The sequence below is a fragment of the Platichthys flesus genome, chromosome 11 (assembly GCF_949316205.1).
Source record: "Platichthys flesus chromosome 11, fPlaFle2.1, whole genome shotgun sequence".
In the NCBI taxonomy this organism is placed as follows: domain Eukaryota; kingdom Metazoa; phylum Chordata; class Actinopteri; order Pleuronectiformes; family Pleuronectidae; genus Platichthys; species Platichthys flesus.
Genome location: NC_084955.1, coordinates 12,523,488 through 12,551,326, shown reverse-complemented (window position 1 = coordinate 12,551,326; position 27,839 = coordinate 12,523,488). Strand labels below are relative to the sequence as shown.

At 42.9% G+C, this 27,839-nt stretch overlaps 2 protein-coding genes and 1 pseudogene across 5 annotated transcripts; 2 read left to right on the top strand and 1 right to left on the bottom strand.

The window, feature by feature from the left end:
• The first annotated feature begins 2,041 nt into the window (after positions 1-2,041).
• cep85 (centrosomal protein 85) lies at positions 2,042-14,455 on the top strand. Of its 2 annotated transcripts, XM_062398885.1 has the most exons (14): positions 2,042-2,161; positions 3,405-3,464; positions 3,569-3,700; positions 6,767-7,554; positions 9,040-9,170; positions 9,476-9,593; positions 9,698-9,883; positions 10,281-10,433; positions 10,549-10,703; positions 10,857-10,974; positions 11,742-11,792; positions 11,877-11,984; positions 12,061-12,304; positions 12,540-14,455. In XM_062398885.1, exons 2-14 carry the CDS (start codon positions 3,425-3,427, stop codon positions 12,701-12,703), a joined length of 2,388 nt encoding a protein of 795 aa, XP_062254869.1. In that variant the 5' UTR covers positions 2,042-2,161; positions 3,405-3,424; the 3' UTR covers positions 12,704-14,455. The 2 variants fall into 2 exon arrangements, with proteins under 2 accessions (XP_062254869.1, XP_062254870.1); XM_062398886.1 differs by lacking the exons at positions 2,042-2,161; positions 3,405-3,464; positions 3,569-3,700 and adding an exon at positions 5,717-6,112.
• A 113-nt stretch (positions 14,456-14,568) lies between these two features.
• Positions 14,569-19,724, bottom strand: ubxn11 (UBX domain protein 11). Of its 3 annotated transcripts, XM_062398888.1 has the most exons (15): positions 19,587-19,718; positions 18,579-18,654; positions 18,448-18,488; positions 17,912-18,019; positions 17,724-17,824; positions 17,570-17,621; positions 17,411-17,496; positions 17,240-17,324; positions 16,910-17,127; positions 16,743-16,820; positions 16,545-16,668; positions 16,353-16,456; positions 16,131-16,201; positions 15,049-15,198; positions 14,569-14,960 (listed from the first exon to the last, which is right to left on the bottom strand). In XM_062398888.1, the coding sequence occupies exons 2-15, from the start codon at positions 18,644-18,646 to the stop codon at positions 14,792-14,794; spliced, it is 1,455 nt and encodes a 484-aa protein (XP_062254872.1). In that variant the 5' UTR covers positions 18,647-18,654; positions 19,587-19,718; the 3' UTR covers positions 14,569-14,791. The 3 variants fall into 3 exon arrangements, with proteins under 3 accessions (XP_062254872.1, XP_062254873.1, XP_062254871.1); XM_062398889.1 differs by lacking the exon at positions 18,579-18,654 and having other exon boundaries at positions 19,587-19,724; XM_062398887.1 differs by lacking the exon at positions 19,587-19,718 and having other exon boundaries at positions 18,579-19,507.
• Positions 19,725-20,259: 535 nt separating this feature from the next.
• LOC133964729 (WD repeat-containing protein 19-like) lies at positions 20,260-23,037 on the top strand (annotated as a pseudogene).
• Positions 23,038-27,839: the final 4,802 nt, after the last annotated feature.

The window sequence follows — 27,839 nt, the reverse complement described above, 5'->3', positions numbered from 1 at the left end:
GGATCCTTCTTCTTTTAGGAGAGCTGGATTCCAAGACACATCCACATGTCCAGCCTGATCCTGTAGAACATAGTCTAGGTCCTCAGCATTAGAGATTTCAGACTCAGAATCAAGACCAAGAATTGCCTCCTCATTTCCCTCTTTCTGTCCTTCATACAGCATCTTTATGAACATGTGAACCGTAAGTCTGTAATGAGTGCGACCATCCTTACCAACACTCTGGATAAAGATAATCAAATGCATATCAATCAGTCTACTATAGTCTAGTACTATCAGTCTATACTGTTGTATTTTAAATTTTATTTTGTTGATCTAGCTATGGTTAGCTAGCCAGAAATGAAGCTAGCTAACAGCTAGTTAATATTGTACGTATTTCTCTTGTTCACTTGTAGCAGCAATTCTACTTTACTACTACCGGTGGCTGAGTTCGGTTTTGGCTCTGACGCTTGTATAAAAGATGAGAAGTAGAGGTGAGACCAGTTGTAGAAAGGTGGATTACAAGTTGTTTGAAACAAACTAAAAGACATTCAACTAAAGAGTCTCTCGTTGAGCACAGTTTCCCTGTCGAACGTCACAGCACACGGTCAAAAAACTGTTGCCTTCCTCAGCCACGCCCAGATGCTCTGGCTGCTGGCGCCTTTCCCCTTGGGCTCCACCTTCAGCCTCTCAGGTCCAGTTCAGGTGTCCTTTAGGTGGGGGTGAAAACACCTACGGACACAGTGTCACTCATTCATGCTTACGCACACACACACACTCATGCACGTACTAATAAAGAAAGATAACATAAGAGTCAACATAAATTTGGCTCCTACATCACTAGTACTGTATTGTAAAATAAGGCCGACATGCATCAGATGTGCAAAATCAGCTGTGTGAAATAAATGGTAGGTGTTCTGAAGTGAATACATACTGTATGGGTCATTTTGACCCATGTGTGTAAAAGTGATGTAGAAATACAAAATATACCTTAAGTAAGAACATTTAAAAATTAGAAGGGTAGTGATACATTTATTCAAAAAGTCCCAAAGGAAACATTTACGTAAATAAGGATTTGTGATGATCAAAAAAAGTTTATTAGGGAATACCTGAAATACTGAATGATGAAATTGACTGCAAATATATAGAAAATAAAAATTGAGCTAGCTCACTTTTGACCCATGTGGTGTATTGAAGAGTTGATATAAATATTGTAGCTATCTGAGACTGAACATTAAAAACTGAGGATGTATTACACCCCATCAATGTGCTTGCACAATGCATAAGCATTATATCGATATTGAGCTTTCACTATATTGCTATACATAAAAATGATATTGCAGTGATTAATGTTATTGTTTTGATGCCCAGCCCCACAATAATCACATGTATTCTGCTGTCTGTTGCATTGTAATATGTAAAAGAGGATTTAGGCTGGGCTAGGTATTGTTCTGTTAGGTTCTGTTAGTTTAGGGTATGGTAGTTTAGGTATGTTATGTTATAATGTGTTAAATTTGTAATATTGTGTTATTACATGTTATAATATGTAATACTGTGTTATAATTTGTTATAATTTGTTTAAATGTGTCATAACATGTAATGCTGTGATTTATTGTTTTATAATATGTAAATACTATGTTAGAGTAGTTATAATATGTAATAGTGTGTTATAACGTGTACAACTGTGTTATAATGTGTATAACAGTTTAATAATATGTTAAACAGTCGCTTGAAACACTTTTGAACCTTTGTTCCCCAGGTTACTCTTGCCATCTCAAAACATCTTGGCTGGGTTGGTTCGTTTTGTGTCACTGTTGTGATATCTGGTCACATGTCAGCCTGAACGCGCTAATATTTTGTGACATTGACATAAATAATTAAACAAAAGAGTCGAACCCCGCCCCTCTAGTTTCTCAGCTGTTTCTTCGGTTGCACAAACTTCCCTTGTAGAGAAAACAACAACACCCGCTTTATGTGACAACATGAGCCGTTTGTGTTGACCGGGCGGCGCTGTGCTGTTAAACAAGCGTCCACTGTGTGTTGGCCGGTTCAGCGCCAGCGGAGAGGATCAGTTCAGTTTGTTAGCGGAACAACAGCAGCAGCAGCGGATGGTTCAGATTCGGCTTCGGTCACCAGTCTGAAACCGAGATTTGTTCCTCCACCCTGTGTTTATGAGGAACTAAAGGTAAAGTTAAGCTCTTCTCAGCACATTAGCTTCAGCAACATTAGCACGAAGGCTCTCACATATGTGTAATGTTCCCTCTGGTAGCTAGGCAAACGATAGCCTTGTGTTAGCTAGCTGTTAGCAATCGGAAACAGATTTGCCATGGATTAGCCGAAATGGGTAACGGTGCAGTGCATCACAAGGACTAATGTGAACGTGATGGGAAGGGAACTGTGGAGAGTAAGTTGTCACTTTAAAACCACCACAACGTTGATTAACTATGATTATCGCTTTCATCTGACAGCGTAATTCTTTTTGTTAACAAATCCAATCTAGCGGTTAGTAACATTTAGCTGATTTAGCTCTCCGCGGCTAGTTACGCGTGAGCGAGTCACTTCCTTTCTGAATTAGCTGGTGAGGAGGATTAGTTCGTGGCAGCCAGGACTCCGCGTATCCATCTGTCTCTCTGTAGTCGCCTGCACACGTATGGTGTGGAACTTCCTGCAGCCCTCGGAGGGATAAAGACGTTTGTGTAACAGATTATGTAAGAGATGTGCTCATGTCGTTATTTTCGTTGGTACCCATGATGAGCGGGGTCGAGTTGGGTGTCTGGCTCGTCGTCGAGGGGCAGATGCGTTTGATCGCTGAGCAGATCAGTCATTAACTAGCAGCTGTCGTCCTCAGCCACGAACATTCAGTTCATGCGACGCGAGAGAGCAGGTTGAGTTCGGTCAACATCTCAGTGTCTGGTTCTTAATGGACCCTTTCAGACTAAATGGCGATTTGGATTGTAAATGTGAAGTGTTTGTCAGGGTTGTCACTTCCACTGTGGAAACTTAGACTTCATCTCTCACAACTTACTTCTACTTAATTGCTGTTACTACATTGTTTTTTTTTTCTTGAAGCTGTAATTGTGTCTTTCATCATTTTCCTTTTCCATTAGTTTAAGATGATAGATAGATAGATAGATAGATAGATAGATAGATAGATTTTGTGTCATCATTTTCAGTCTATGATTGCTATTTTGCTTGTTGTCAATGTGTGCTACTTTTTAAATACAAATTGTATGTATTGTTGAGGTTTGTTTGTATCTATCTGTCTATACATACATATAAAGTTATTATCATAAAGGTTATTTGTCAAAGCTATTAACAGCAGACCTTAACTAATCCCCATTAATGTCATTCCAAACTAAAACAACAGTCATTGTATTGTTAATGTGTCAGCACAATACAATAATGTAACTTTCCCTCGTCCGTATCAGGTGACGTTGTCCTGTATGGAATGACAACCTCACAGAGATACATCGACTCCAAACCAGCGGGTGAGTTGGCATGCTGCTGTGAAAATACATAAACTGTGTGTCGGTTCAGCATGTGTTGATACCCTCCTCTGTTGCCTTTGTCCTGTTTCTCAAATATACGTTAGCTCGGTTCGCCGACATGGAGTGGCAAACACCAGCTGTGTCAGAGAAGTTCCAAAGTCGCTTTGGCCGCCGGCCTGGAACATCAGACAGTGGGGACACTGGTCTTGGCACCTCAGCATCTGACAGCACAGAAGGTGATGACTCTTGCTTGTTCTTCGATCCGCCTGTAGCTAGTATTGTGTAACATTGTTTTGCAGCCTGCCTGTCAGTGGTGGAGTCCCACAGAGTCCGAGTTGTTTGCCTTAGTGGTGGTTGAGGTTTGTTTTGTAATAGTCTGCCACATTCTTGCACTTCACAGGCTATTAGATGTTTGTCATCTATACTTGAAGCTGACTTGTAAATTGACGATTGTTTAAAGTAGCGAGGAGCCACTCATGATCCTCAGACTTAACCCCAACCCTCCCTTCTTTGTGATTAGGCTGGTAAGACTGTCTTCCCTTATTATTCCTCAGCTATTTATAGAGTAAGCAAAATGTTCATGATCCTCAATCCATGATTAGGAGATTTGCAGAGGTAGATTAAATTCCTTCCCGAAAAATGCCCCCGGGCTCTGCCACACTGCTCTGGTGTTGTGGCTAATTGGGAGGATGGGGTGTTAGGATACCGGGACTGGAAAGCTAAATGGAAACTGGACCCGTGCCCGTGGTGTGAAATGTCCCATCCAAAGTTTATATTTATATTATCATAGTTATAAATGGGAAGGCCCCACTGGGGAGAATGCACAAGTCCTGCAGAGTTGGTGTGTACAATATTTATTATTGAATATACAGCAAGTGGAAAAAATAACACACTCTAATCAGAATGGTTACAGCTAAATGGGATGGGTGGTCTCTTGTACAACAGGAAACACTGCAAAATAATAGACTGGAAAAATATCAGAAGTGAACCAACGCTGTTTATACACTGGTTGCCAGGTGGAAACTTTTCATAACAACCTCACACAGGTCACTGTCTTTCACCCTTTGCACCAAGTTACATTTACTTGTGTGGGGTTTGGTAAAAAGCTGTCCTGCATCTCCAATGGACGCCATTAATATGTAATTTCCTTTTCTTCGTCAGCAGTTTCCACATCAGTCAGACCAGTGGTGTGTCAGCTGAAGTGCATAAGGTAGTTTTATAGGATCCTGTGCAAATGTTAGCCAGATGATGCTGTGTACACCCCTTCATAAACTGATGCGTGGTTTGCTGCTTTTTCTTATCACCATGGTGAATTAAACGATCTCTGCACACCTCCTCTCACATGTCCTGTCACCCGATCCAAATCTCTCAAAACCACAGAACTCTAAAGAACATTTTGTTGTATTAATAGAGGCTCGTCTCTAAATTTTTGAAGAAGCTGATGGCACTTTCTCCTGGAGGCGTCATGTCTTATCCCACCAGCCTCTAACAATGCAATCCCACGGGTCAGGTTTTGTAAGACAACATTCCTGGAAGGATTGAAACAGCATTCAAGCTTGTTATAAGACACTGTACTTCAAAATAATTGTTAGTTTTACTTGATTTGGTCCAACCGCATTCATGTCTCTGGATAACTTTCAGTTACAGCCACTGTCTTCATGCAGGAATGAATGTAACCAGTACTTGCAGGCTTCTCTGGTTTAGCCAAAAGTGTTAAGAATAACACTGGTGTTGATTCCTCTGTGCCCTAGCACTTCAACTGACATTGGTGCTTAGCAACATGACAATACGCCGCAAATTGAGCTACAATAATGACCGGTTTTAGACCATACTGCATATTTTACATTTAAATCAATAGATGTAGAAAACAAACTGATAAAAAAGGAAGTTGATATTAATCAAAGCAAAACACTTGGAGCTGTTGGTAATTTTCAGTTTATATATTTTTGCAAGGGAAGGAACGACTGTTCTGTTGAGCAAACATCTAGTAAAAGTTTTTCTTAAAGAGAAGTTTAGACTTGTTCTTGCTAGTCATGAATTATCGAAGCCTGGAGGCTCTTGTGAATATAATTGACGTTTTACATTCCTGACAGCTTGATGTTGTTTCTATAATATTCTTCCCTTTTTACTGAATATTATCTCTCCCTGTGATTGCAAAGAGGTTCTTGTGAAATGGAGTTGTGGTCTAAAATGAGCAGGGAAAACAGATCCCATTCAGCCTTTTGACTTTGGGTGTACACACGTGTTTGTGTGTGTGTGTGTGTGATGTGTGTTGCAGTGGGAGGAGGAAAGGTGCTTAAATAAGCGGCACCCACAGATCACTCTGTAACTCGAGAGGTGGGCTATAAATACCCCTAACCTTTCCTGCGTGTGCCTGTTTTTGATGTGTTTGGTCAGAGGTTGGTGCAGACTGGTTTGGCTGTTGGAGGACAATACTGCATCGGGCACGGGGCCCGTCTGCCCGACGCACGGCCATCGGTCTTTAGCTTCAGGAACTGTTTAGGTTAAACCCAGAAAATGAAGGGGACGCACTGTTGCTCGGATTTACAGCGCACCTAAGCTCAACTCTAGAAAAAATGCCCCAGCTAATAACACGCTTGTATGGTTCGAGTGAATACCGGGTTTCCAGACACCAGCACGAGTCTCAGGTTTGTGTTGGAATTAGACTTCTTCAGGCTTGTGGAGACTTGTGGAGACATCTGTGTGTGTTTTTTTGTGATCTGGATCCTAAATGTCTTTGTTAGTAGAATGTGATATCTTAAATTTGCAAATGACAGTCAACACTTTTTAAGCCTTCCTATTGGTGTTGATGGGGTGTGTGCTCTGTAGAATAATCTCAGGTTTCTTTCTCTCTGAATTTCTATAAGAGAATAATTGAGAGTTATTGCAGATTAAAAGATTATTTACTCAGCATATCTGTTGTAACGAAATTATACTTTTAAATATATAATTGGCTTACTTGTTCAGCTAGAAATGTGGCAGGACTAGCTTTATTAATTACATATGTTACGTGATCATGTAATATGGAACTTTTTACCCTGCCTATTGGTTTCAGTCTATTTATGAGCCTATTCCCTTGGTTGACTCAGTCAGAGCCAGTTAATTCTCTCAGTGGTGACATCTCATCATCAAAGTAGGCCACCCATAAACCCTGCTGCATCTACTTTACATCACACACTGAAAATAGAGGAAATTGCCTGCAGTCGTGTTCTACATGTTCTGCACCGATTTAACAAGATGCATCTGTATGGTGAATAGTGAGAGTCCCACTCATATTTTTTCATTTCTCCTTTTACTTTTAGATTTCTGCAGTTCTAGCAGCAGCCCCTCTTTCCAACCCATCCGCAGTCAGATCCCCATTCCCACTGCACATGTCATGCCATCCACGGCCGGATCCTCTAAGCCTCAGTCGTGTGTCCAGGAGGACGGCCTCTCCTCGCTTGATAGTCACAGGTCTTCCTCTGGCTCCAGGACCCAGAGCGGCTCCACCTCCAAGTCTTCCTCTCTTTCCAAGTCAGCATCGTCGCCCAACTTGGACGCTCAGGACAGTGTGGGAGTTGATCCCGTGGGGCCAAAGCCAGATTGCCTGAGCCGCTACCGCAGCCTCATCAATGGGTTGGACCACTCGCTTTTCCCCTCAGACCACACACGGTTGGATGATGGCCAGAGGTTTGACACTCCTAATGTAGAACCTACTCTAAATCAGACAGCCCTGTTGGGGGGGCTCTGTCCTGATGTCCGACTCCGATTTCAGTTGAGCGGGATTAGAGACGGCCCAGACTGTGTGTCTGAGGCCTACAGAGGAAGCATGGAGCACAGCTATAAAGTTCTGCCTGAAACCAGGACTGGGCTTCCCTGCACAGCAGAAACCTCTAATCAGAGGGGCGGTCAGCCTTGTGCAGCGGGCTCTGCTGGAGTTTATGCAAGCCCTCTCAGCCTGCAGACACAGGCCCTCCTGAGGGAGCATCCCGGCTCCAAGGGTTATGAGTCGCTGCGGCAGGACAGATGTAGTGACCTGTCCAGCTGGCAGCAGCAACAGCAGCATAAGCAGCAACTGGAGAGTTTACGTCTGCAAGTGGAACAAATGCAGGTAAGGATTCAGCCGGAGCAAAAAAATGATACAACACTAATGCTAAAGAAACACAAATCTACGTGTCACTTGTTTCCTTACTGATCGTTTTAGATTGTGGTATAGAAGCCAGGCATTTATATTATTCTCTCATGTGTTACCACGGCTCGTTGGCAAAATGTATTTGTCTTGCCGGCAATGTTGGTGAGGAGAATTCTCTGAGAACAACACCATGTTAATGTAATGACCATGGGAGCAGACATGTGGGGCAGTCGGTTATCGCTCGACATTGACGTCTGGCCAGAAATCCAGAGCGTGACACATATATAGGTCAACACAGGAAATATAACGTTCCACTAAACAAAGACCGATGGCGCACAGACACCTTGTCCTATTTTAAAGCAGGAAGTGTCAAATAAACCTCCACATATATTCTGGACCAATTATACATTGCACTAACTATCTTTTATTGAAATGTATAATTCAGAAAAACTATTCTACTCAAATTTGGCGACACGGTAAAAAAACTGCTCTTTTCTCAGTTTCAAATGTTCATTTCCTCTGTGGCAGATGCTGACTTAGTGTCACTCTGCAGTGACAGTTTGCACTTCCACATCATGTGTGCTGACACATAAACTCACACTATCACTTGAGCTACTTTCCCAAAAACCTTTTACCCATTTGGAGAAACAATCTATCAATCAATCGTGTTTGATTTGTTTAGCCCATATTCACAAATCACAATTTGTCTAATAGGGCTTTAACAAGGTGTGACATCCTCTGCCCTTAACCCTCAACAAGAGGAAGAAGAAAAAATTATATATACTACTACTACTTTTTATACTAACCCTGGAAAGATCTTTCAAATGAAAATTCTTATGGGACCCATAGGGGATGTTTACATTTTAGTCTTTGAAGCAAGTCATGTTGTCTTAACTCTATGAATGCTCCCAAAGCTGTGGTTTGAGTGCAGCATTCACTCATTTGTGGTTCTGGACGAATTCTTTGGAGCAGCAGATTATAACGACTCTCCGCTGTGCCTTCACTGTGTGTGGGAAGAAAGACTTTAAATAGTCAAGGGGGGTAAAATTACATTCTACTCTAAAGAGAGATTGGCACCACTTGACACTCTAGTTTTATTTACCTTTTGTGATAGCCATTAAAAATCGATAGCGTTGTTCTTCACCCTGTTACTGTCGTCAGGCAAACTTTCCTGTAAAACGGTTTGATCGGTTGTCAGTCACTCCAAGGCGAGCTGCAGTCACTGAGCTGTTCGCATCTTGTTTTGAGAACTATTTTGAGAGGTATGCTTCTGTTAATACCTGTATTGCGTGCACTTTCCCCTATTTATAGTGTCCTAGGAGAAATTGATAGGATGTCAGCCATGAATAGTTTATTTATTTTCCGGGTTACGATTTTACACATCTTCACGGCTCTCATCGCCGTCGCATGTTTCCTCCTTGGATGCAGCGCCAAGCGTCACATGCTTTTCCCTCTATGTTACAGTTATTGGGCGCTGGAGTGAGTCAGTATCCGTCTCTGTACTCAAACCCCGTTCACTCAGATTCTGGCAAGTGGGACGCGCTGGTTAAAGCCAGCGAGAGTCTGTTAAAGGAGAAGGAGCTCATCATCGACAGGCAAGTGTTTCTCATCATTTTACTGCTCATGTGGGGGGATGCTTTAGGGAGGGAAGATACAGGGAATGTGTATGTGATTCTTTGATTATAATTCACAGAAAGACAAATAAGAATTTATTCTCAAAAATGTAATATCATTCTTTTGGTTAACAGTTAACAGAGGAGAGGTTTTAAATGAAATTAATGTTAATTAGTTTGTCCCTGATCCTCCAGAAGCCTCACTTCAAAGGTTTTTTTACACAGAGTTGTTTACTGTATTGTTGTTGTTCTTGTGTTGATGTTGGCTGGGCCTGGTTGTGATGCAGACAAAAGCAGCACATGTCCCAGCTGGAGCAGCGTCTGAGGGAAAGCGAGCTGCAGGCCCATGGAGCCCTCTTGGGTCGAGGGGCTTCTTATGGGGATATGTACATGCTGAGGCTACAGGTTAGTGAAAACATGTTCTCTCTCCTCACAAACATCACCCTTGACAAACAAATTAGCCCGAACAACGTTCACTGAAACTTTTGTATAACACGGTCACTCCCCAGGAGGCTCAGAGAGAGAATGCGTTCCTGCGAGCACAGTTTGCCGAGCGCACAGACTGCGTTGCCCTGGAGAAAGTGGAGGGCGATCGCAGACTGGGAGCGGTGGAATCAGAGACTCGGCGACTAACTGACTGTCTGAAGGAGACATGTGAGAGACACGCAGAAGAGATGAAGAAACAGGAAGAGAGGGTGAGTTCCTGACACACCTCTCTAACATACAAAGCAAATCAGTGTCATAACAGATAGGACATTGTAACATTTAAATGAGGATATCAGGGTTTATAATGTGTCCACTTTTGTTTCAGGGGAAATAGTTATTGAGAACTGCTCTTTATCTTCTTCCCTTTGTTTATTTTGGTAATGTATAGAAGCTTTTAGTATTTCAGTCAAATATCCTGCACATAAGTAGATCATACATGTTGCAATAAATTAATATTCTCATAATTTTCATAGACAAATATTTAACAATGCTATCGGCTTTCTTTAAAAGGCAGCAGGTTCTCTCCACGACCTTTCCCACTCGCCATGGTTGTAACACCTAATAAATAGGATCATATTATCTCACCACATTTGCCGGTGTTTGCAGATCCGCAGCCGAGACAAACACATCAGCAACCTGAAGAAGAAGTGCCAGAAGGAGGGGGAGCTGAAGAGAGAGAACCAGCAGCGTATTGAGACTCTGGAGCGCTACCTAGCCGACCTGCCCACCTTGGAGGATTACCAAAGCCAGAACAAGCAGGTTGGGAGAGCTCTGCCTATTTCCATGCCTTCTTATTCTGTCTGCTTTGATTTACTCAGATCAAGGTGTTCAATTTATTAAATGGGGACACTTGTTTTTTTATTTTTCATATCAGCTCCTGGAGGCTGAACAGCAGGCCGCCCAACTACAGGAGAACGCCAAAGAATTGGAAGCCTGTCTAGAGACGACACGCTCGCAACTGAGGGAAAAGGACGCACTGCTGGAGGAGCAGAAACGCAGGGAGAGAGACCTGCTGACCACCATCACTGAGTATGTTCCCACACACACAAACACACACACAGTCTGATCTCCATGTACAATCTTACCAAAAGGCATGGTTGTTCTCCTCACTCTGTGCGTGCACAAAGAAACGTTAGTAACCCTGCATAATGCTCTCTGTGTTATTATTTCTGTCCTCATCAGTATGCAGCAGCGGGTGCAGCAGGGCCTAGAGGACGGAGCCCGGCTGCCTTCTTTGGATATTGAGAAGCTCAGAGGAGAGAACAACGGTTTAAGAGAGGAACATCATCGACTCAAGAAGGTCTGTTGTTGTTAACGTTATTCCTTAAAAACCTTGTGTGTTCACCTTATATTTGAAAGCCACAAAATACTAAGAGTGAACATGTTTAAATCAGTACTCTAAACTTAAAATGCCTAACTCCTTCAAACTAACTGCAGTTCTGCCGTTCGAATGTTGGAGCGTAATGACTTCAGTTTCAAAAAGTTCATGAGAGTGAGTGAGCTTAGGAGAAGTTACTGCTCATTGAAATGTGAAGAAACCAGAAGTGCTCATTTCAGAGGAAGTGTCTCTATTTTGTGGTTAAACCGAGTCACAGCGTCAGAGGCTAGAACATCTTTATCGCATCTCAGTCATATTTGTTAGCATGGCTCGAATTAACCTTTCATAGTGTAAAGGCTCTTTTCTCCGAATTGTTTATCATGCTTTCTGTGCTGCTGTGTTTTTCAGCTGCAAAGCAAACCAGTCAAACACAGGATTTCAGTGAAGCTGATGTAACGATTTTATAGTCCTGTAGAAAGATAAACATAATTTGATATTTAAATAGTAGGAATAGGCGACAAGTCAGTTTAGCTCTGGTAACCTTAGGTACGTGTGAATCTGCTTTAATTTCCCCACCAAAGTGAGCACACATGATATATAATGCGACTGTTAACCTTAAAGCTATAGATTATTATTCAGATTCAGATCATAATTTAGCAGCACAAATGGTACTTTAAGGCTTTTTAAGTCTATAGGAGCAGTTCTGAAGAGCAAATCATTGTTTTAAAGCTCTGTTCTTCTTTGTGCAGGTCATTGAGAAGCAACATCGGATGATGGAACAACTCGGCTCTCAAATCCAGGTGTTTATATCATGACAGTTTTTCTCTGCACTGTTTACATTCTCAGCTCAATACGTGTGAGTCATTGTTTGTTTGTGTTTGCAGTCTTTGGAGCAGCAGATATCTCAGGAAGACAACAGCTCTCAGGCTCTCAGAGGAGACGTGCTGGCCAAAGAGCAGAATGTGTTGGAGCTCCACAAAGCCATGAAGGAGGTGAGATAGAGTCCTTAATCCTTAAAAATGATCACGTTACTGTGCACGGAGATTGATGTTCCCTCCTGTGTTTCAGCTGTCAGCCCAGAACCAAGAACTGATGGAGCAGAATCTTACGCTGAAGGAGCAGATGAGCGATCCAGAGCAGAGGAGCAGTAACCAGGCCTCCTCTGCCCTGCAGCCAGCCGGGGCTCGGCTCACACAGAGGCTCCACGTAGAGATCGCCTCCTGCCTCAGTGACCTGCGCTCCCTGTGCAGCATCCTCACCCAGAGAGCACAGGGACAGGACCCAAACCTCTCCCTGCTGCTTGGTCTCACATGTAAGCACTGCTTGACATTTACTGTTGTTGCTTTTGGGGTACATTGTTAAATTGTGAGTTTTATGAAAAGTTAAGGTTAACTGTAGGATTGACGCAGAGGCTTCACTGTGATATGTAGTAACATTTGAAGGGGGTGCATGTCAGGCTACAGTGTTAACTCGACACAGGAGTGTAAATTGGCCTTTTTAGATGCTTACCGACATAAATCAGGGTCATGGTTTTTGTTTTTTTCCAGCGCCTTCACAACTGGCAGAGCAGGCTGAGAACTGGATGAGTCCAGAGGTGCTGCAGAAGAAGCTGGTTGAAGCTCAGCAGCTCCGCCGAGACGTTGAAGAACTGCGTAACGTAATACTGGACCGCTATGCACAGGACATGGGAGAAAACTGCATCACCCAATAACCCTCCCAGGTGACGGGGGGGGGGGGAACTTGCAGAAGCTCCTTTTCCAAAGCTTCTAAAACGAGCCTGTCTGTAATGCCTATAGTTACTGAATATCAGACAAGAAGACTGGATTTACATTTTCTTAAAATGAGGACAGAGGAAAGCCCAAATGGTTTCGCTTGTGCTTCTCTCAACTGACTGAACGTGGAGTCTCAAGTCTGCCTGTAGCTCAGAAGCCTCCCTTCCCCCCAGTGAGTTCATCTATTTCTGTCCAAGGGCTAACAGAAAATAACTTGCCTCTAATACTTGATCCTTTAAGCATAGTGTGTATGTGTTTTTTAATGATGATGACACGATACTGTCGGTTACCAAACAGTCTTATACTTTTTGTTTTATTCTAGGGGACGGCTCTTGGTGTAGAAGTCCCACATGTGTAATTTATTTAAATCTTAATTTCCCTCCCGAGGGGAATTATCCAAGAAATGGTTGACAATCAACTGCAAATACTTAAACCTTGTGCTTTTAACAGTATTCACAAAGAACTGTTGCTAACTTGCCATTATTTAAAATGGTGGACACAGTAACATTAGTCAAAGACAAAGCAACTTGAGCGGTTTAATACCAATTCAGCTTCCGACACCAACAGGCCTAGAAAAGTTTTATAACCAAAGAAAACTCCTGTCGAGGCAGTTGTGCAAGTCCCTGAATGTTTGTGAACGCTCCTCTCTGCTGCACGACTCGTTCGAAATGAAACACCAAGAAGTGCCTTCCTGTCACATCCGCAACCGCAATGCTCACTCATTTCTAGACCAACCACACACGGGCTGTGTGCAGCAGACTCTTCCATTTTGACTTTCTCTCCCTCAGCGTGTTAAACCAGTAGGATAGTCGATACATTCCCTGACTCTGAATGTAGCAGACAACCGAGGGGCCGCGTCACAGAGCGTGTGGAGGCCCCCTTCCTCCTTTTTTTGTTTTTTTTCCTAGTAGATACATGAAGTGAAATAATACTCATTAGTCCGGGTGATGTTTGTAGAGTCGGCTCAGTGTAGATGAATAACTTTGGGTCACTGTACATTTCAGTTGACGGCTTTGACAGAGTGTTTGATAAGTGAATGCCTGAGAACCAGTATTAATCCTCAGTATTATTTATTGTTTCTGTTTGCATCGACAACTCAAGTGTGAAAGTGTTTTGGGCCCTAATGTTTTGTTCTAATAATGTTCTAATGTTTGCGCAAACTTGGCATCAACTTTGTGTAACGGTCCCATGAAGTGGCTTTAAGATTGTTATTGTCTTCTGTGGTGTTTTGTGTGCCGTCACTGAGGATAGGTCACTGTCTCCAGGTGACAGAGGGACTTTGTTTAAATCCCACGTGGTGATGATGTGGCTGAGAGGGGTTGGCTGGATCAACCCTAGATCTCTGATCACGTCACACTCACTGGGATTTAAGATTTACCCTCCTTGCAAGATAAGCCATTAATAAAAATAACTTGACACTTTACAGGAAGAGAAAGGGATTTTCGTAGAAACATATGCAACAATGACTTACAGACGGACGCACCCAGGGACACACAAGCCATTTTTTTTTTTTTCATTTCATGGGACCTTGAAACTCGAGTAGCACAAAATTGCTTTTTGGAAAAGTCAGGTTCCGCATGCCTTAACTTAACATCTCAAATGTTCTGCGAAAGGGAAAAAGATGTTTATATTTTCATACTTTGGTCCTTGTTTGTATTTGCATATTTTAGAAATAAAGACTTTCAACTTTTCTTGTTATGTCAACTTCATTTGATTTAATTTGTATCCCTTGGTGTAAGATAGAATTGTGTCAATAATATCCTAAGTTGAGGTTTATAAATTTAGAGAAAAAAACGATCAGTGCATCCAAATCTTTTCAGTGAAGTCACTTTGACACAATAGGAGAAGCATGTGTTAATAATAAGATCATTGATGGCTCAATTCCATGTAGCAGCTTCAGTTTCAGGGCCCTGGTCCTGAGCACTTGAATGGAATAGAGCCATCGTCAATAATATTTCTTACATCTGTTCTGTTCCCATGACGACACACGCCTGTTATGAAACAGAAAACAAGTCAGGCTCAATAGTTCATTGGTGGATTTGTTTGACTGCAGTCAGTGGTTGAGGGTGTTGTCTCCTTCTCAGCAGCAGGGTAGCATTATTTGTGAGGCCGCACGAGTGGAGCGTCCTGCTGTTGTCCTCATAGCAGCACTGAGGGTACGCACTGATGATGTCATAACCAGGGAGCCCACCACCTCTGCAGAGTAAGCAACAATCAACCAGTGCTACTATGGTTAGTGAGACAGAGACGATCACATGAACAGGAGGATGTGTCCTCCCCTCACCTGTGTTTGTCCAGGTACTGTCGCAGGTGGCCGATGGTCTCCGAGAAGCCCATCGTCAACACGTAGGTTTGATCCCCGTCCTCGGCCTTCACCTTGAGCGTGATGATGTCACGGGCTGACGGTTGCCGGTCAGAGCTGGACGCCTGCAGTCTGAGTGTGGAAAGTAACAACTGTCACATGTTGTAATAACTTTAAGTAGAAATACATCATGAAAATTAAAGAAGGGGAAGCTGACATGTTTTTTCGCTGATGACATGACACTGTATATTCAGACTTGAACAAAAGCTGACCAGCGGCAGTGCGAGGCATAAAAATCAAACACACTTTATGTAATCACGTCTTTGACTGTCTCAGATTCCTGAAGGAGGCCACAGAGCTGAATCCGAGACCCCATCACACGCTACCGAGTCTCTGCTGGTCATGAGGACCCTGCCCTATTTCTTCTAACCAGTACATACAGTAATCTCCACAATCTCGACGATCAGTCACTATTAATCAGCCTTTACATCATGAAGGGGATTTAGACCTTTCCTGCAACCCCCCTAAACCCGGTTTATTCCTTCTAATATCTACATGGTTGTAAAATTATAAAATGATTTTCACACCGGCTTGACATCTTGTATCTAAACAAACCATACATGATGATTATACTGAGTTATATCAAACCCAAACCCTTGTTTTGTCAAGGCAGTTCCTTTGAATTATATGGAAATATTTAAGAACTTGTATCATTTTATGCCAAACATTTTTTAACTTGAATAAGTATAGGAATATCCTTTATGATTTAGAACCCATTTCTATTGATCTATTTTTGTTATTGTGTCTTAATGCATGATATGAAATGGGTAGGATAAACTTTATTAATATAGCAACCTTTCAAAACACAATTACGAGGTGCTTTACAAGTTAAAAATGATTTAAGGCAAACAATAGGAAACATTTAAAAGCAATTTTGTAAATCAATTATTTGTCAGTTGAGAGACATATAAAGGATTTTCAGGATTCCCAATATAAATATAAAAAAATAAAAGAATCCAATCGGTGTGGTTGTGGTTGTGTAATGAAGGATAAACTGTTCATACCTCTGTTCCATCGCCTGCAGTGCTGCTGTGTCTATGGGGATCGCTGAGTCGCTCTGGGCAGCAGATGAACCCTGGAGAAAGTGCTTGTTAGATAATGGACATCATATATAAGAACAACTACAGACAGATTAGACAGCCGCTGTGGTGATGATCTCTCAAGAGAGCATATAAATACACACACAAAGGCTTGTGTAGTGAGTTGGATGTTTTCCGTCCTCACACCTGCAGGGTTGCTCTCAGTGATTCCCTGATATCTATCACTCGTCCGGCCTTAACCACCACCTTGGGCATCCTGCTCAGGAACTGATCCGTGGTCAGTTTCTTCCCTTAGAACCAGAAGAAAGAAAAAATGCAAGGAGGGATTTCAGGCTGGATTTTTTGGGAGTATCACATTGTTGTTTTCCAAAGAAAGACCTTGAGTTTCAGAGCTGGCAACGTTTGAAGAGTCATCTTTCTCCCCACAAACCGCCTGTCCGCTGCCAGGGAATCGATCCCACGGTGACCTGAAGATAAACTCTTCATCTCGCCTGTCATGAATCTGCAGAAGAGGATTTGAATAAGTCACAAACTCACACATTTGCCTGTTGGGGTACAGAAAAGAAAAAGACTCACCTGAAAGGGAACGCCATCTGGAAATCGGTCCTGAAGCTCAGATGGAAAATACCCGTCCATCAGATCCTGCATGCACTGCTGCAAACGCCAACCAAAGATTTAAAGAACCATCAAAGTTCCCAGATCTATATTAACACTTTTCTCCTTTAAAGTTTCACTTTGCAAACCTGGGTGCTTTGCTCCCGATATGAGCGGAAAGGACCATCGAACATGGCGATGCCGTTGCTGTACAGCCTCAGGTGGACAGGATCCTTTTGTGCCAGCTGGGCCCCTGTGGCTGTCGACCGCACATAAGACTCCCCCTCCCCTGCGAGGATGTTCAGCTCCTTGATCCTCTGCAGCACCAGGTTGAAGTTCATGTGGAAATCCCTGACCCCAGATGTGCCTGCAAAGAAAAGATGTACAGGATTTGATCGATGCAGAATTGTCCCCCCGCGTGGTGTTTGCAGAAAAAGCTCAGAGAGGTGAAGAGGAGGTGAAGAGGAGGTGGTCTTTACCTGGGCTGTGCGTCTGCGTGCACTCGGCTAAATCACTGCTCTCTCTGTCCCCCACCCAGGTCAAACCATAGTCTTTTAGAAAGCTCTGCAGGAGAGCAACAAGTAAATCTCAGTTTGGTTTCGACACAATATAAAGACACACTATTGAAATCAGGCATTTAATCCACTTGCCTCCATTTCGTGCACTTGATTCTGCAGTTCTTGGCACATTATTTCAAGATCATCTCTGCCACGCTCTACAGGATCACGACCTCGCTCTACAGGAGCACGTCAAAAATCATTTCATCTGTTCACATCAAACTCAGGTCCGTGCATGTGGAAGGTGATTACCTGATTCCTTCTGATCCCGCAGCTTCTCCTCCAAAACTGAGATCTTTTTATCCTTTAAAAATGAAAATATGAAGTCTGGGTGTGTGACACGTATCAGTGATTTTCAATATACTGCTGCTGTGTCAATGTTGATCTGGAGGAGGTGCGTGCTCACCTTGTGTTCCAGCTCCTGTGCTTGGCCCCTCACTTGTTTCTCCAGCAGGGTCACCCGCTGCATCATGGCAGACATGAGCTCAAGGTCGCTCGGTGGAGCACCTGGAGTTAGACGTTGGATTTTTTATTTGAATCACAGTAAATAATATTTACTTTCCCTTGGAATAAGTGACATTGTGTAACATGTACCTTTCTTCAGTGGGGCTTTTGGTCTTGTGGTGGCTGGATTGTGACAGGGTTTGGGAGACTTTGAATTGGATGAATCATCATCATCATCCAGCAGCTCTGACTGAATTTCTGAAATATCACATAACAAAGACGTGTGAAAGCTGATGGATATTTACAGTAAAACAATAGAGTAGAGTTTTAGGAAAATGTGGAACGTAACTGAGTACATTTACTCAAGTACTGTGGTATATATCTATATATCTTGAGATTTGTCCGTTTTACAAACTGATATACATACATATATATGTATATATACATATATATAAATTATACTTATATATAATATGATCTGAAACTTATATACAGGTTCAATTTTTCATACTGTCTGTGCATTTTCCTTTTTTTCCTTTTACTTTTGGTCTAACAGTGTCGTAGTTTTTCAATAAAGTATCTGATTACTTCCCCTCCCCCCCCGCCCTGACGGTAACTTCTGTTGTAATAACCCGTGCGTGCAGTGTTTGCTCTTCTGTTCATCGTTAGATTTGACGAGCCCATACCTTTTAACAGATTCCTCCTGAAAGGCAGTTTTCCTCTGCTCCTGCGGGTCAGAGACAGATGAACACACACACTCTCTGTTTCTACAATAAGGTGACAGCGACACTGTGCTCGTGTGCAGCGATCAACCTACCATTGGTCACTGCCGCCCTGCAGGGGAGCGCGTCTCATTTTCTTCAGCATGGACAGAGGTGAACTCATCTTTAACCCTTTGATACATAACATGGGTCAAAAGTTTGTATTTTTCTATATCTTTGCAGTGAATGAATTTCCTCATTCAGGATTTCAGGGAATTCACCAATTAATTTGTTTTCGATCATCATAGATCCCTATTTATATTTTTCCTTTGTTGCATTTTGAATAAAAATCCTTATTGTATCACCAATATTCTTTTCCTGTCTTATTTAATGCATGAGTGTTTCTTTGCTATATATTTGAAATAAATTTATTTTATCATTTAATATTCTAAGTATTCATTTAATCTTGTTTTTGATTACCACAAATAGTTATTTTTCTTTTTCCTGTCTTACTTCATAAACAAACATATATTCTTTGGTTCTACATCACTTTTACACACATGGGTCAATATGAACAATACTAACTGGCTGTTAGTAAGCTAGCTTCTCTTCTAATTAGCTTACCATAGGTAGATCAACAAAATAGTAATAGTAATCACAATACATACTTTATAGACTGATTGATATGCATTTGAAAAATTGCTTTTGACTTTCTTTACAATTCTTGGTCTTGAGTCTGAGTCTGAATTCTGTAATGCTGAGGACCTATACTTTGTTCGTCAGGATCAAGCTGGGAATCCAGCTCTCCTAAATATTTAAAGCTCCTTTGATGATATAAGAGACTCATCTTTTTATTTCATCAAAGGGGCCTTCTCCTAAATGGAGAAGAAAGAATCAGCTGTCAAATAATTTAGCTGAGAAACACCCAGCCAAGCATGAAATATAACAGGAAATGAATACGGGTCATTTTTCGACCCATGTTGTGCATTAGTAGTTGGCATAGCTTGTGTATCAAAGTGTTAAGTTGTTTGACCGTGTGGATCAGTCAGCTCAGAGGAGGCTGCTGAGGCCTCTCTGTTTGTAAAATAAAGTGACCCTGTGCTCGTGTGCAGCGATGAACCTACCGTTGCTCCCTGTGGCCCTGCAGGGGGGCGCGTCTCGTTTTCTTCAGCGTGGACAGAGGTGAACTCATCTTTAGGTCGAAGCCCTGTGAAGCAGTCTGGGTCTGTCAGCTCAGAGGACGCTGCTGAGGCCTCTCTGTTTGTTATGAGTCCCATCGCCATGGGAAACACAGGAGGCTGTGATGAGTGGGTGGTTCATGTCTCAACCACAGGAGGCACTGTTTCTCTCTATCGCAAATGTTTTCTCCCAATATTTGCATGACATTCAGAGGCCACAGCACAAATATATTAAAAAAAAAACACGAATCATATTAGAAACCAGGATATTGGTTACAGCGGTTACTAAGATAAAATAATTAATGTAATGAAGGTAATACAGAGGATAAGTTACACAGGTAGTAGGAAAACAGATGGAGATGGTGGCACGAGGATGATGTTACAAACATATTTACAGATCATTACGGATTTCTCCCTTTAGCTCAAACGTTGGAATTTGGGGCAATATTTCTCTCTCACACACACACACACAGACACACACACACACACAGACACACAAACACACGCACACACACACACACACACACGCGCACACACACATTTTAAACATGACTTGCAACGGGGAGGGGGGATGGAGGTAAGCCAGTGACTGGGTGTTCTGAGCCCAGCCAGTTGGAGGATGGAGGTAAACCAGCACAGACAAGCAGCCATCCGGTCCTGCAGCCGCAAAGCGCTGGTCACAGACCCGCCTGTCAAACTGGGGGTATGAAGCAGGCGAAGGCGTGGGATGGGGGGTGTGGGGGATGCATATTAGTGTGTAATATGAACGTGTGTATGTATGTAAAGTTCGTGTATAAGTAGGCCTGGGTTGTCGCCTTCCCCTAGGCCACAATCAAACAGTTTCTCAGTTTGCAAGATTACCATGGAGACAGCCTTGATAGGGTCCTAGACAGGGACAACAATCCACAGGTGTCTGTGGGAAGAAGGAGGGGAATGCAAGAGAGTCTCACTGCAGCGCTCTTCAGGGGAGTTGATGTTCCAGCAACTGCCTTGGCCAGGCCCTTGCTGGTTGGGGGGGCCGAAACAGATAAGATTAGGATTGTTTGGACTTGAAAGTAGCCGCATTCCAATTTGCACGTCTACTCTATCTCCACTTTCACCGATTTTTCCAACAGGTCTCCGAATCGCCATATACGGTCCCAGAGTGGTTCTGGTGGGAAGCACCACGCTCCTGTTTCCCCAGAAGCCTTTGCTATTGTACAACGGCGTTCTGACTTGTCAGACAGCAAGTGGGAAGACCAGTGAAGTGGCTCTGAGTACAAACTCATTCCGCAAGCACTCAACCAAGTGCACAGATTCACCGCCTGAGTTCAGCAAGCAGCTCACACAGGCTCTCATGCTGAAGAGGTTCCACGAAGCCTGGGATCTGTGCAAGTCCGCAGGCAGTGATGCAGACTGGGCATAGTTAGCCAAAATGTGCCTGCTCCACATGGAGGTCGATCTGGCCATCGAGGTCTACAGCAATAGTGGGAACACAGACATGGTCCTGTCCCTGCAGGGTATCCAGGGTACAGTGAACATGAATCTGCTGGCAGGACATTTGGCCAAGGTTCTAGAAGACTACAACCAGGCTCAGAAACTTTACCTGTCATCAAACTGCCCAGTCGCTGCCCTGGAGATGAGGAGAGACCTGCTGCACTGGGAGAGCGCTCTTATGTTAGCGAAAAGGCTAGCAAAAGATCAGATCCCTTTTATATCAAAAGAATATGCTGTCCACTTGGAGTTAATTGGAGACTATGAGAACGCACTGGCTCACTATAAAAGAGGCATGACCCGCAATAAAAAATTCCAGGAGCACGACGAGGCATGTCAAGCAGGTATAGCCAGGATGTCCATCAGAATGGGTGACATCAAGAAAGGAGCCGCACAGGCTATTCGGCACCCGAGCAGTGTGCTCAAGAAAGTATGTGGAGCCATACTGGAGAGCATGAAGAAATTCCCTGAAGCTGCTCAGCTCTATGAGAAAGGCCAATATTATGATAAGGCTGCGTCGCTCTACATTCGTTGAAAGAACTGGTCGAAGGTGGGAGACCTACTGCCACAGGTTTCCTCTCCCAAGATCCACTTGCAGTATGCCACGGCCAAAGAGGCGGATGGAAAGTACGAGGACGCAGCCCGGGCCTATGAGAGCGCGAAGGACTGGGACAACGTGATCCGAGTTCTGCTGGACCACCTGAACAACCCTGAGGACGCTGTGCGCATCGTTATGGAGACGCCGACCATTGACAGAGTAAAAATGGTTGCCAGGTTCTTCCTACGGTTGAACGACGAAAGCTCAGCCATCCACTTCCTGGTTCTGTGCAAGTACAAAGAAGAAGCCTTCCAGCTGGCAGCGCAGCGCGGAAAGATGGAGGTCTACGTCGACTTCATCGGCTCTGAGGCGACACAGGAGGATTACCAGAGCATTGCTTTCTACTTTGAAGGAGGAAGGAAACATCTGCAGGCTGGAAAGTTCTTCCAGAAGTGTGGACAGTACAGCAGAGCCCTGGGACACTTCCTGAAGTGTTCCAACACAGACGACAACCTGGCAGTGGAGATGGCCATTGAGACGGTGCGTCAGGCCAAAGACAGCTCTTTGACCAATCAGCTGATAGATTACCTGATGGGGGAGAGTGACAGCATGCCCAAGGACGCCAGGTACCTCTTCCGTCTCTACATGGTGTTGCAGCGGCACAAGGAGGCTGCTCGAACGGCCATCATCTTCGCCAGAGAGGAGCAGTGTGCAGGGCACTACTGTAATGCCCATAACGTGCTGTTCAGCATGTACACAGAGCTGAGGGCCCAGAAGGCTAAGATCCCTAAGGACATGACCACCGATCTGATGATCTATCACTCCTACAAACTTGCAAAGCTGCATTCGAACAGAGGAGAACACCTTAAAGCGGGCCACATGCTCCTTCGACTCTCCAACTACATCAGCCGGTTTCCTAAACATGTTGTTCCCATTCTGACGGAAGCAGTCATAGAGTGTCACCGCTCCGGGTTGAGAGACTCGTCCTATAAGCTTGGAGCCGTGCTGATGAGACCAGAGTACCGAAACGAGATCGACAAGAAGTACCAGAGGCTGATTGAGTGGTTGGTTCGACGTCCCGATAAAGATCTGGAGGAGGAAAAGACTCCATGTCCGTTCTGTGGCTGCAAGCTCCCACAGAACGAGCTGCAGTGTTATTCCTGCAAGAACAACGTGCCCTATTGCATCGCCACGGGTCGTCACATGCTGAAAGAAGACTGGTCAGAGTGTCCTCACTGTGAATTCCCTGCTCTCTACTCGGAGTTCACTCGGTTGTTGGAGACGGAGGGTGTGTGTCCGATGTGCTCAGAGACTGTGAGGGTCAAACAGCTGAAGAAGATCTCGGATTGTTACTAATACCTGCACACTGGACAACTGGATCTATGATTTTAAAATATATTATTAAAATCTATATTACAAGTTTCCATTTGGTTATTAATATACTTACAAGTGTTGAATGTATTGCATTTGTGTTATTGCTACCAGCAACGAGAAACTGAGTATGTGCTTTTAGGCAAATTTTTATCAAACAAACTGTATTTTTCAAATTCACCAATCAATTTCAGTATTTACTGACTATATTACATTGTTGCTTGGGCTGTACAGATTATAGAATCATGAAGAATTTGAAGGTAACATCAATATAAGCAAAAAGACCATTTTAGGCACTGACTGACTATTTCTGTTGCAAAGTTTAAAATAGTTCAGATGTTTTAGCACATTGTGCAAGAACAAACAATCAATAAATCAATATCTCCCTACTTCCACATATTGAACTTACCTTGTTGCCTCAGTCGTGCATTGTCCAGCCTGTGCGCTTCACACCGAGAGCAACATGGGAGTCGGAGGCATCCAGGCACGTGACAGGATGTCCATAGACCGAGTGGAGCGTCCATGGCTTTTCGTCTCGTGGGTCGAGCAGGTGCACAGAGTCGCCTGCTGCCAGAGCAGCCAGCGGGCTCTGGTGTACCAGGCCTGGCACCATGACCAGGCTGTCTACCTGCCACACACACAATGGACAAACGGTTTACATCTATCATGCTGTAGTAACACATATTGAGCTCTCATACGACAATTTCACACATATGTGGCGTGACCAGAAGTCCAAAAAAATAAAGTAAAATCTATTATATTTATTATACATATTTTGAGTTTCCAACCCTTATCAGATATTTATTAAATTTTATACATTTAATAGTAACTGCCACTGTTTTCACAATTTCCACAATCCCAAGGGGAACTCTTTCAATATTTTGTCCAATTATCAGAGTATATTGAATTTACTATTAAATAAATATATATATATTTTTTTTTATCCAGACAAGCAGAAAATCTTTATATTAAACTAAAAATAACAAGTCAGCTCTGGTAAAATAAATATTTAATAATTTTAACTTTTTCCCAAAACATCCCTCCAGAAACTGTAAAGCCATAACATGTGGAACCAGTCAAGGTTGTTTAATGCTTCCTTTATTATTTCTCACATAAACCGAGACATTTCTAGATGAAAGTCACAAAAAGAAACCGTGTGAATCACAACCTATTAATTAAAACAGTAACACATCAGTAAGGATTTATTCAGCCGCATGAGGAATTAATCTGTGTGACTCACATAGAGATCATTCAAGTGGTGGAAAATATTGTAAAACTGGTAAATTCATACAAAAATCATGAATGTGGCACTTCTGTATTATATTTAAGATGACATCATGATATAGATCTTCAGCACCAACAACTATGACTGACTTCATTTTATATTTTCAAAAGAGACTTTAAAAGACACCAGAGAACTGGATCATTACATGCCGACCATTTTTGCTTGAAAGATCCACTACAGCAGGGGTTTTCAACCAGGGGGCCGATATTCAGTATACGTTAGAATTAATAATGAAAATATTAAATAAACAAAAGAGTGAAAAACAAATACTTTGTAAAAGTTTTTTGCTAAAAGCACTTTTTGTACATTTATTTCTCTATAAAGATGTGTTTTTTTCATTTCCATGTTGTCTGTCTCAGAGAAAGACATGTTGAAACTGAAAAGTTCCCCTAAAGACTACCACTGTAATCCCCAAACTGGGGACTGAATGTACTTTTATTTACATGTGTTGGTTACTACAATCAATCTATTTAATAATTGGATGAAAATAATGCTATAGGCTGAAGGGGATTTTTAAAAAAAAATTTTTAAGAATCCTTTTATATTTTGTTTATTATTTGTTTTCAGTTATTATTGCACATCTTCTTCCGCATTTTTTAAGAGCATATAAAAACCAAAACACTTAAAACAAACCGAAAAATAAATAGTACAAATTTTACCATTTAAATATATTTTCCCTTGAATTGCAGAGGATTAGAAATGTTATATAACATAAAAGCCATAATTCAGATACAAGTACTTAACAAGGTTCAAATGTCATCCCAGAGGCGCAGGACCTCATCTTGCTCTAAACACAGGCCCTCTGGGGTCTACTTTCTCAGACTCCATTGAGGTCCAAGCTGGTTCAAATCTGTCAAATCTGTTTTAAGTGGTATTTAATGGCCAGATATGAATAAAATATGTATGTTTGCTCTATACACAATCATATGTTTCACTTTGGACCAAGTTAGAGACATCTTTGTTCATCAATAACCCAATTTCTCACAACCAAGTCTAAGACTGTTAGCCCTCCTCCCCTCTAGGAGGCGCTACAGGGTCATCCGTTCGCTCTCTGCACAATCTCAGGCCTCCTGCTGAACAACAGCCCATCCTCCCCTTCACAAAAACACACGCACACAAACACACACACACACACACTCCTGCAGACAGAAGTCTCTTCTCACAGATTATGACGTAACACTGTGCTTTAACTTTGTTGTTGCAGATGAAGCGACGCACCATTTATCCAGGAACCTGAATATAAATTCAGCAGCTTCTTATAAAGATCAGTTCTATGTGTAATGAATAGAAAACATCATAAGGGCAGAGTAACTTGTTGACCAGCGGAGTAACGCACCTATTATTTTATTAAGCTCTATGACATTTATATCTTGTGTGTGTATGTTCTTCCCTTCACTAGGGAACAGAATAGGCTAGTTTGGTTTTTTATATACGTTTATTAAAACAATATCAAGCAAACAGTGACAAAATATTGAAAACGTCAAAACATAATATGAGCTCACTGAAACTTCTCTTTTCTACTTTTAACCATTCAAATACACTGGTGCACAAATGCTAACACTGAGTATTCAAATTAATAAAAGTACAAAATATAAGGCACGCTTTGCCTTAAGATATAATTAAAACCATATTTAGGTTAAAATAGATACTTTTGTTTTTAATGACACAAGGAGAGCACCGGAAGAACAAGCAGCCTCACAGAGAGAAGCTGGTTATTACGTTCCAGAGCAGCACAGGAACTTGCGAAATCGTTTGAAAACCGATTTCTTCTTTTGTTTCTCTCTCATTTCGTTCATAGCCTGCCAGACGGCCCTGAAGGCCTCTTGGAGATCGAGCTTTTCCTGATTCCACAGGCTCCTCTCTGCCTCCAGCTCTTCCTGGAGCCTGGTCAGTGCTGCTGCGTGGCTGAAGGTCATCCGCAGGTGTTCTACTTGAAGGTGGGCCAGTTCAGATCTGACTTGGGAGCGCTCCTCTCTAATTTCGTCCGCAGCCTGTGTGGCGGCCCTGAGGGAGTCTCCGAACTCGAGCTTTTCCTGAATCCACAGGCTCCTCACTTCCTCCAGCTCTTCCTGGAACCTGGTCAGTGCTGCTGTGAGGCTGGAAGTCACCTGCAGGTGTTCTTCTTGAAGTCGGGTCTTTTCACGCTCCCACTGGCTTTGTGATTGTTCCTTGGCTTTTACAGCCTGGGCCAGTGCAGATCTGACCTTGGAGCTCTCCTCTTCCTCTTCGTCTGCGGCCTGTTTGGCGGCCCTGAGTGTCTCTACGAACTCAAGCTTTTCCTTATTCCACAGGCTCCTCACTTCCTCCAGCTCTTCCTGGAACCTGGTCAGTGCTGCTGTGAGGCTGGAGGTCACCTGCAGGTGTTCTTCTTGAAGTCTGGACTTTTCACGCTCCCACTGGCTTTGTGATTGTTCCTTGGCTTTTACAGCCTGGGCTATTGCAGATCTGACCTTGGAGCTCTCCTCTTCCTCTTTGTCCGCGGCCTGTATGGCGGCCCTGAGTGACTCTCCGAACTCAAGCTTTTGCTTATTCCACAGGCTCCTCTCTGCCTCCAGCTCTTCCTGGGAGCTGGTCAGTGCTGCTGTGAGGCTGGAGGTCACCTGCAGGTGTTCTTCTTGAAGTCGGGCCAGTGCAGATCTGACCTTGGAGCTCTCCTCTTTCTCTTCATCCACAGCCTGTGTGGCGGCCCTGAGGGACTCTTGGAGCTCGAGCTTTTCCTGATTCCACAGGCGTCTCTCTAGCTCCAGCTCTTCCTGGGCCATATTCTGCTTCTTCTCACCGATGAAGTCATGGAACTCCATCTCAGGTATCATAAGCTTGGCCGATCTAATCTTGGAATAACCAGTTTTGGGTCTGGCACCTAGTTTAAGATAAATCATGCTCTCATCTTTGTCCATTTTCGCTTCCATTTGATCACTGGACTCTGGGATCGAGCGTGGGGTAGACACTAGAACCTCCTCCTCTTTAATCTCATTTGATCCAAGATTAATCCACAGGAACAAAGACAGAATTGCCTTTGACCAAAGGCAGACAAAGGCAGTTCCAGTGAACTAAGGTCAAAGGCACAATACCTTTAAAATATAACAGAAATATCTTTGTATCTGAGTATTCAGTATTCTTATAGCCCATATTCACAGATCACAATTTATCTCATAGGTCTTTAAAAGTGTGACGTCCTCTGATCTTCACCCTCAACAGGAGTAGAAACCTCTGAAGGAGCCACATGGATCCTCCTCCCAGGACGGACACAAGTACAAGTTACTGAGAAAGAACATTGTGTATCAAGTATTTGTACATAATAAAAAAGACTGATAGAGATCATTCAAGTGGTGGGAAATATTGTAAAACTGGTAAATTCATACAAAAATCATGAATGTGGCACTTCTGTATTACACTTAAGATGACATCATGATATAGATCTTCAGCACCAACAACTATAACTGACTTCATTTTATATTTCAAAAGAGACTTTAAAAGACACCAGAGAACTGGATCATTACATGCCGACCATTTTTGCTTGAAAAATCCACTA

Bases quoted from the DNA above. Each gene is read 5' to 3' on its own strand.
- cep85 (XM_062398885.1), top strand. From the start codon at position 3,425: ATGACAACCTCACAGAGATACATCGACTCCAAACCAGCGG. The intron at 9,884-10,280 runs GTGAGTTCCTGA...CGGTGTTTGCAG, and splicing joins TGAAGAAACAGGAAGAGAGG to ATCCGCAGCCGAGACAAACA. The intron at 11,985-12,060 runs GTGAGATAGAGT...CCTGTGTTTCAG, and splicing joins TCCACAAAGCCATGAAGGAG to CTGTCAGCCCAGAACCAAGA.
- ubxn11 (XM_062398887.1), bottom strand. From the start codon at position 18,670: ATGTTATGTATCAAAGGGTTAAAGATGAGTTCACCTCTGTCCATGCTG. The intron at 17,325-17,410 runs GCAAGTGGATTA...GCTCTCCTGCAG, and splicing joins ATCAAGTGCACGAAATGGAG to AGCTTTCTAAAAGACTATGG. The intron at 15,199-16,130 runs GTATGAACAGTT...TTCCACACTCAG, and splicing joins CTGCAGGCGATGGAACAGAG to ACTGCAGGCGTCCAGCTCTG.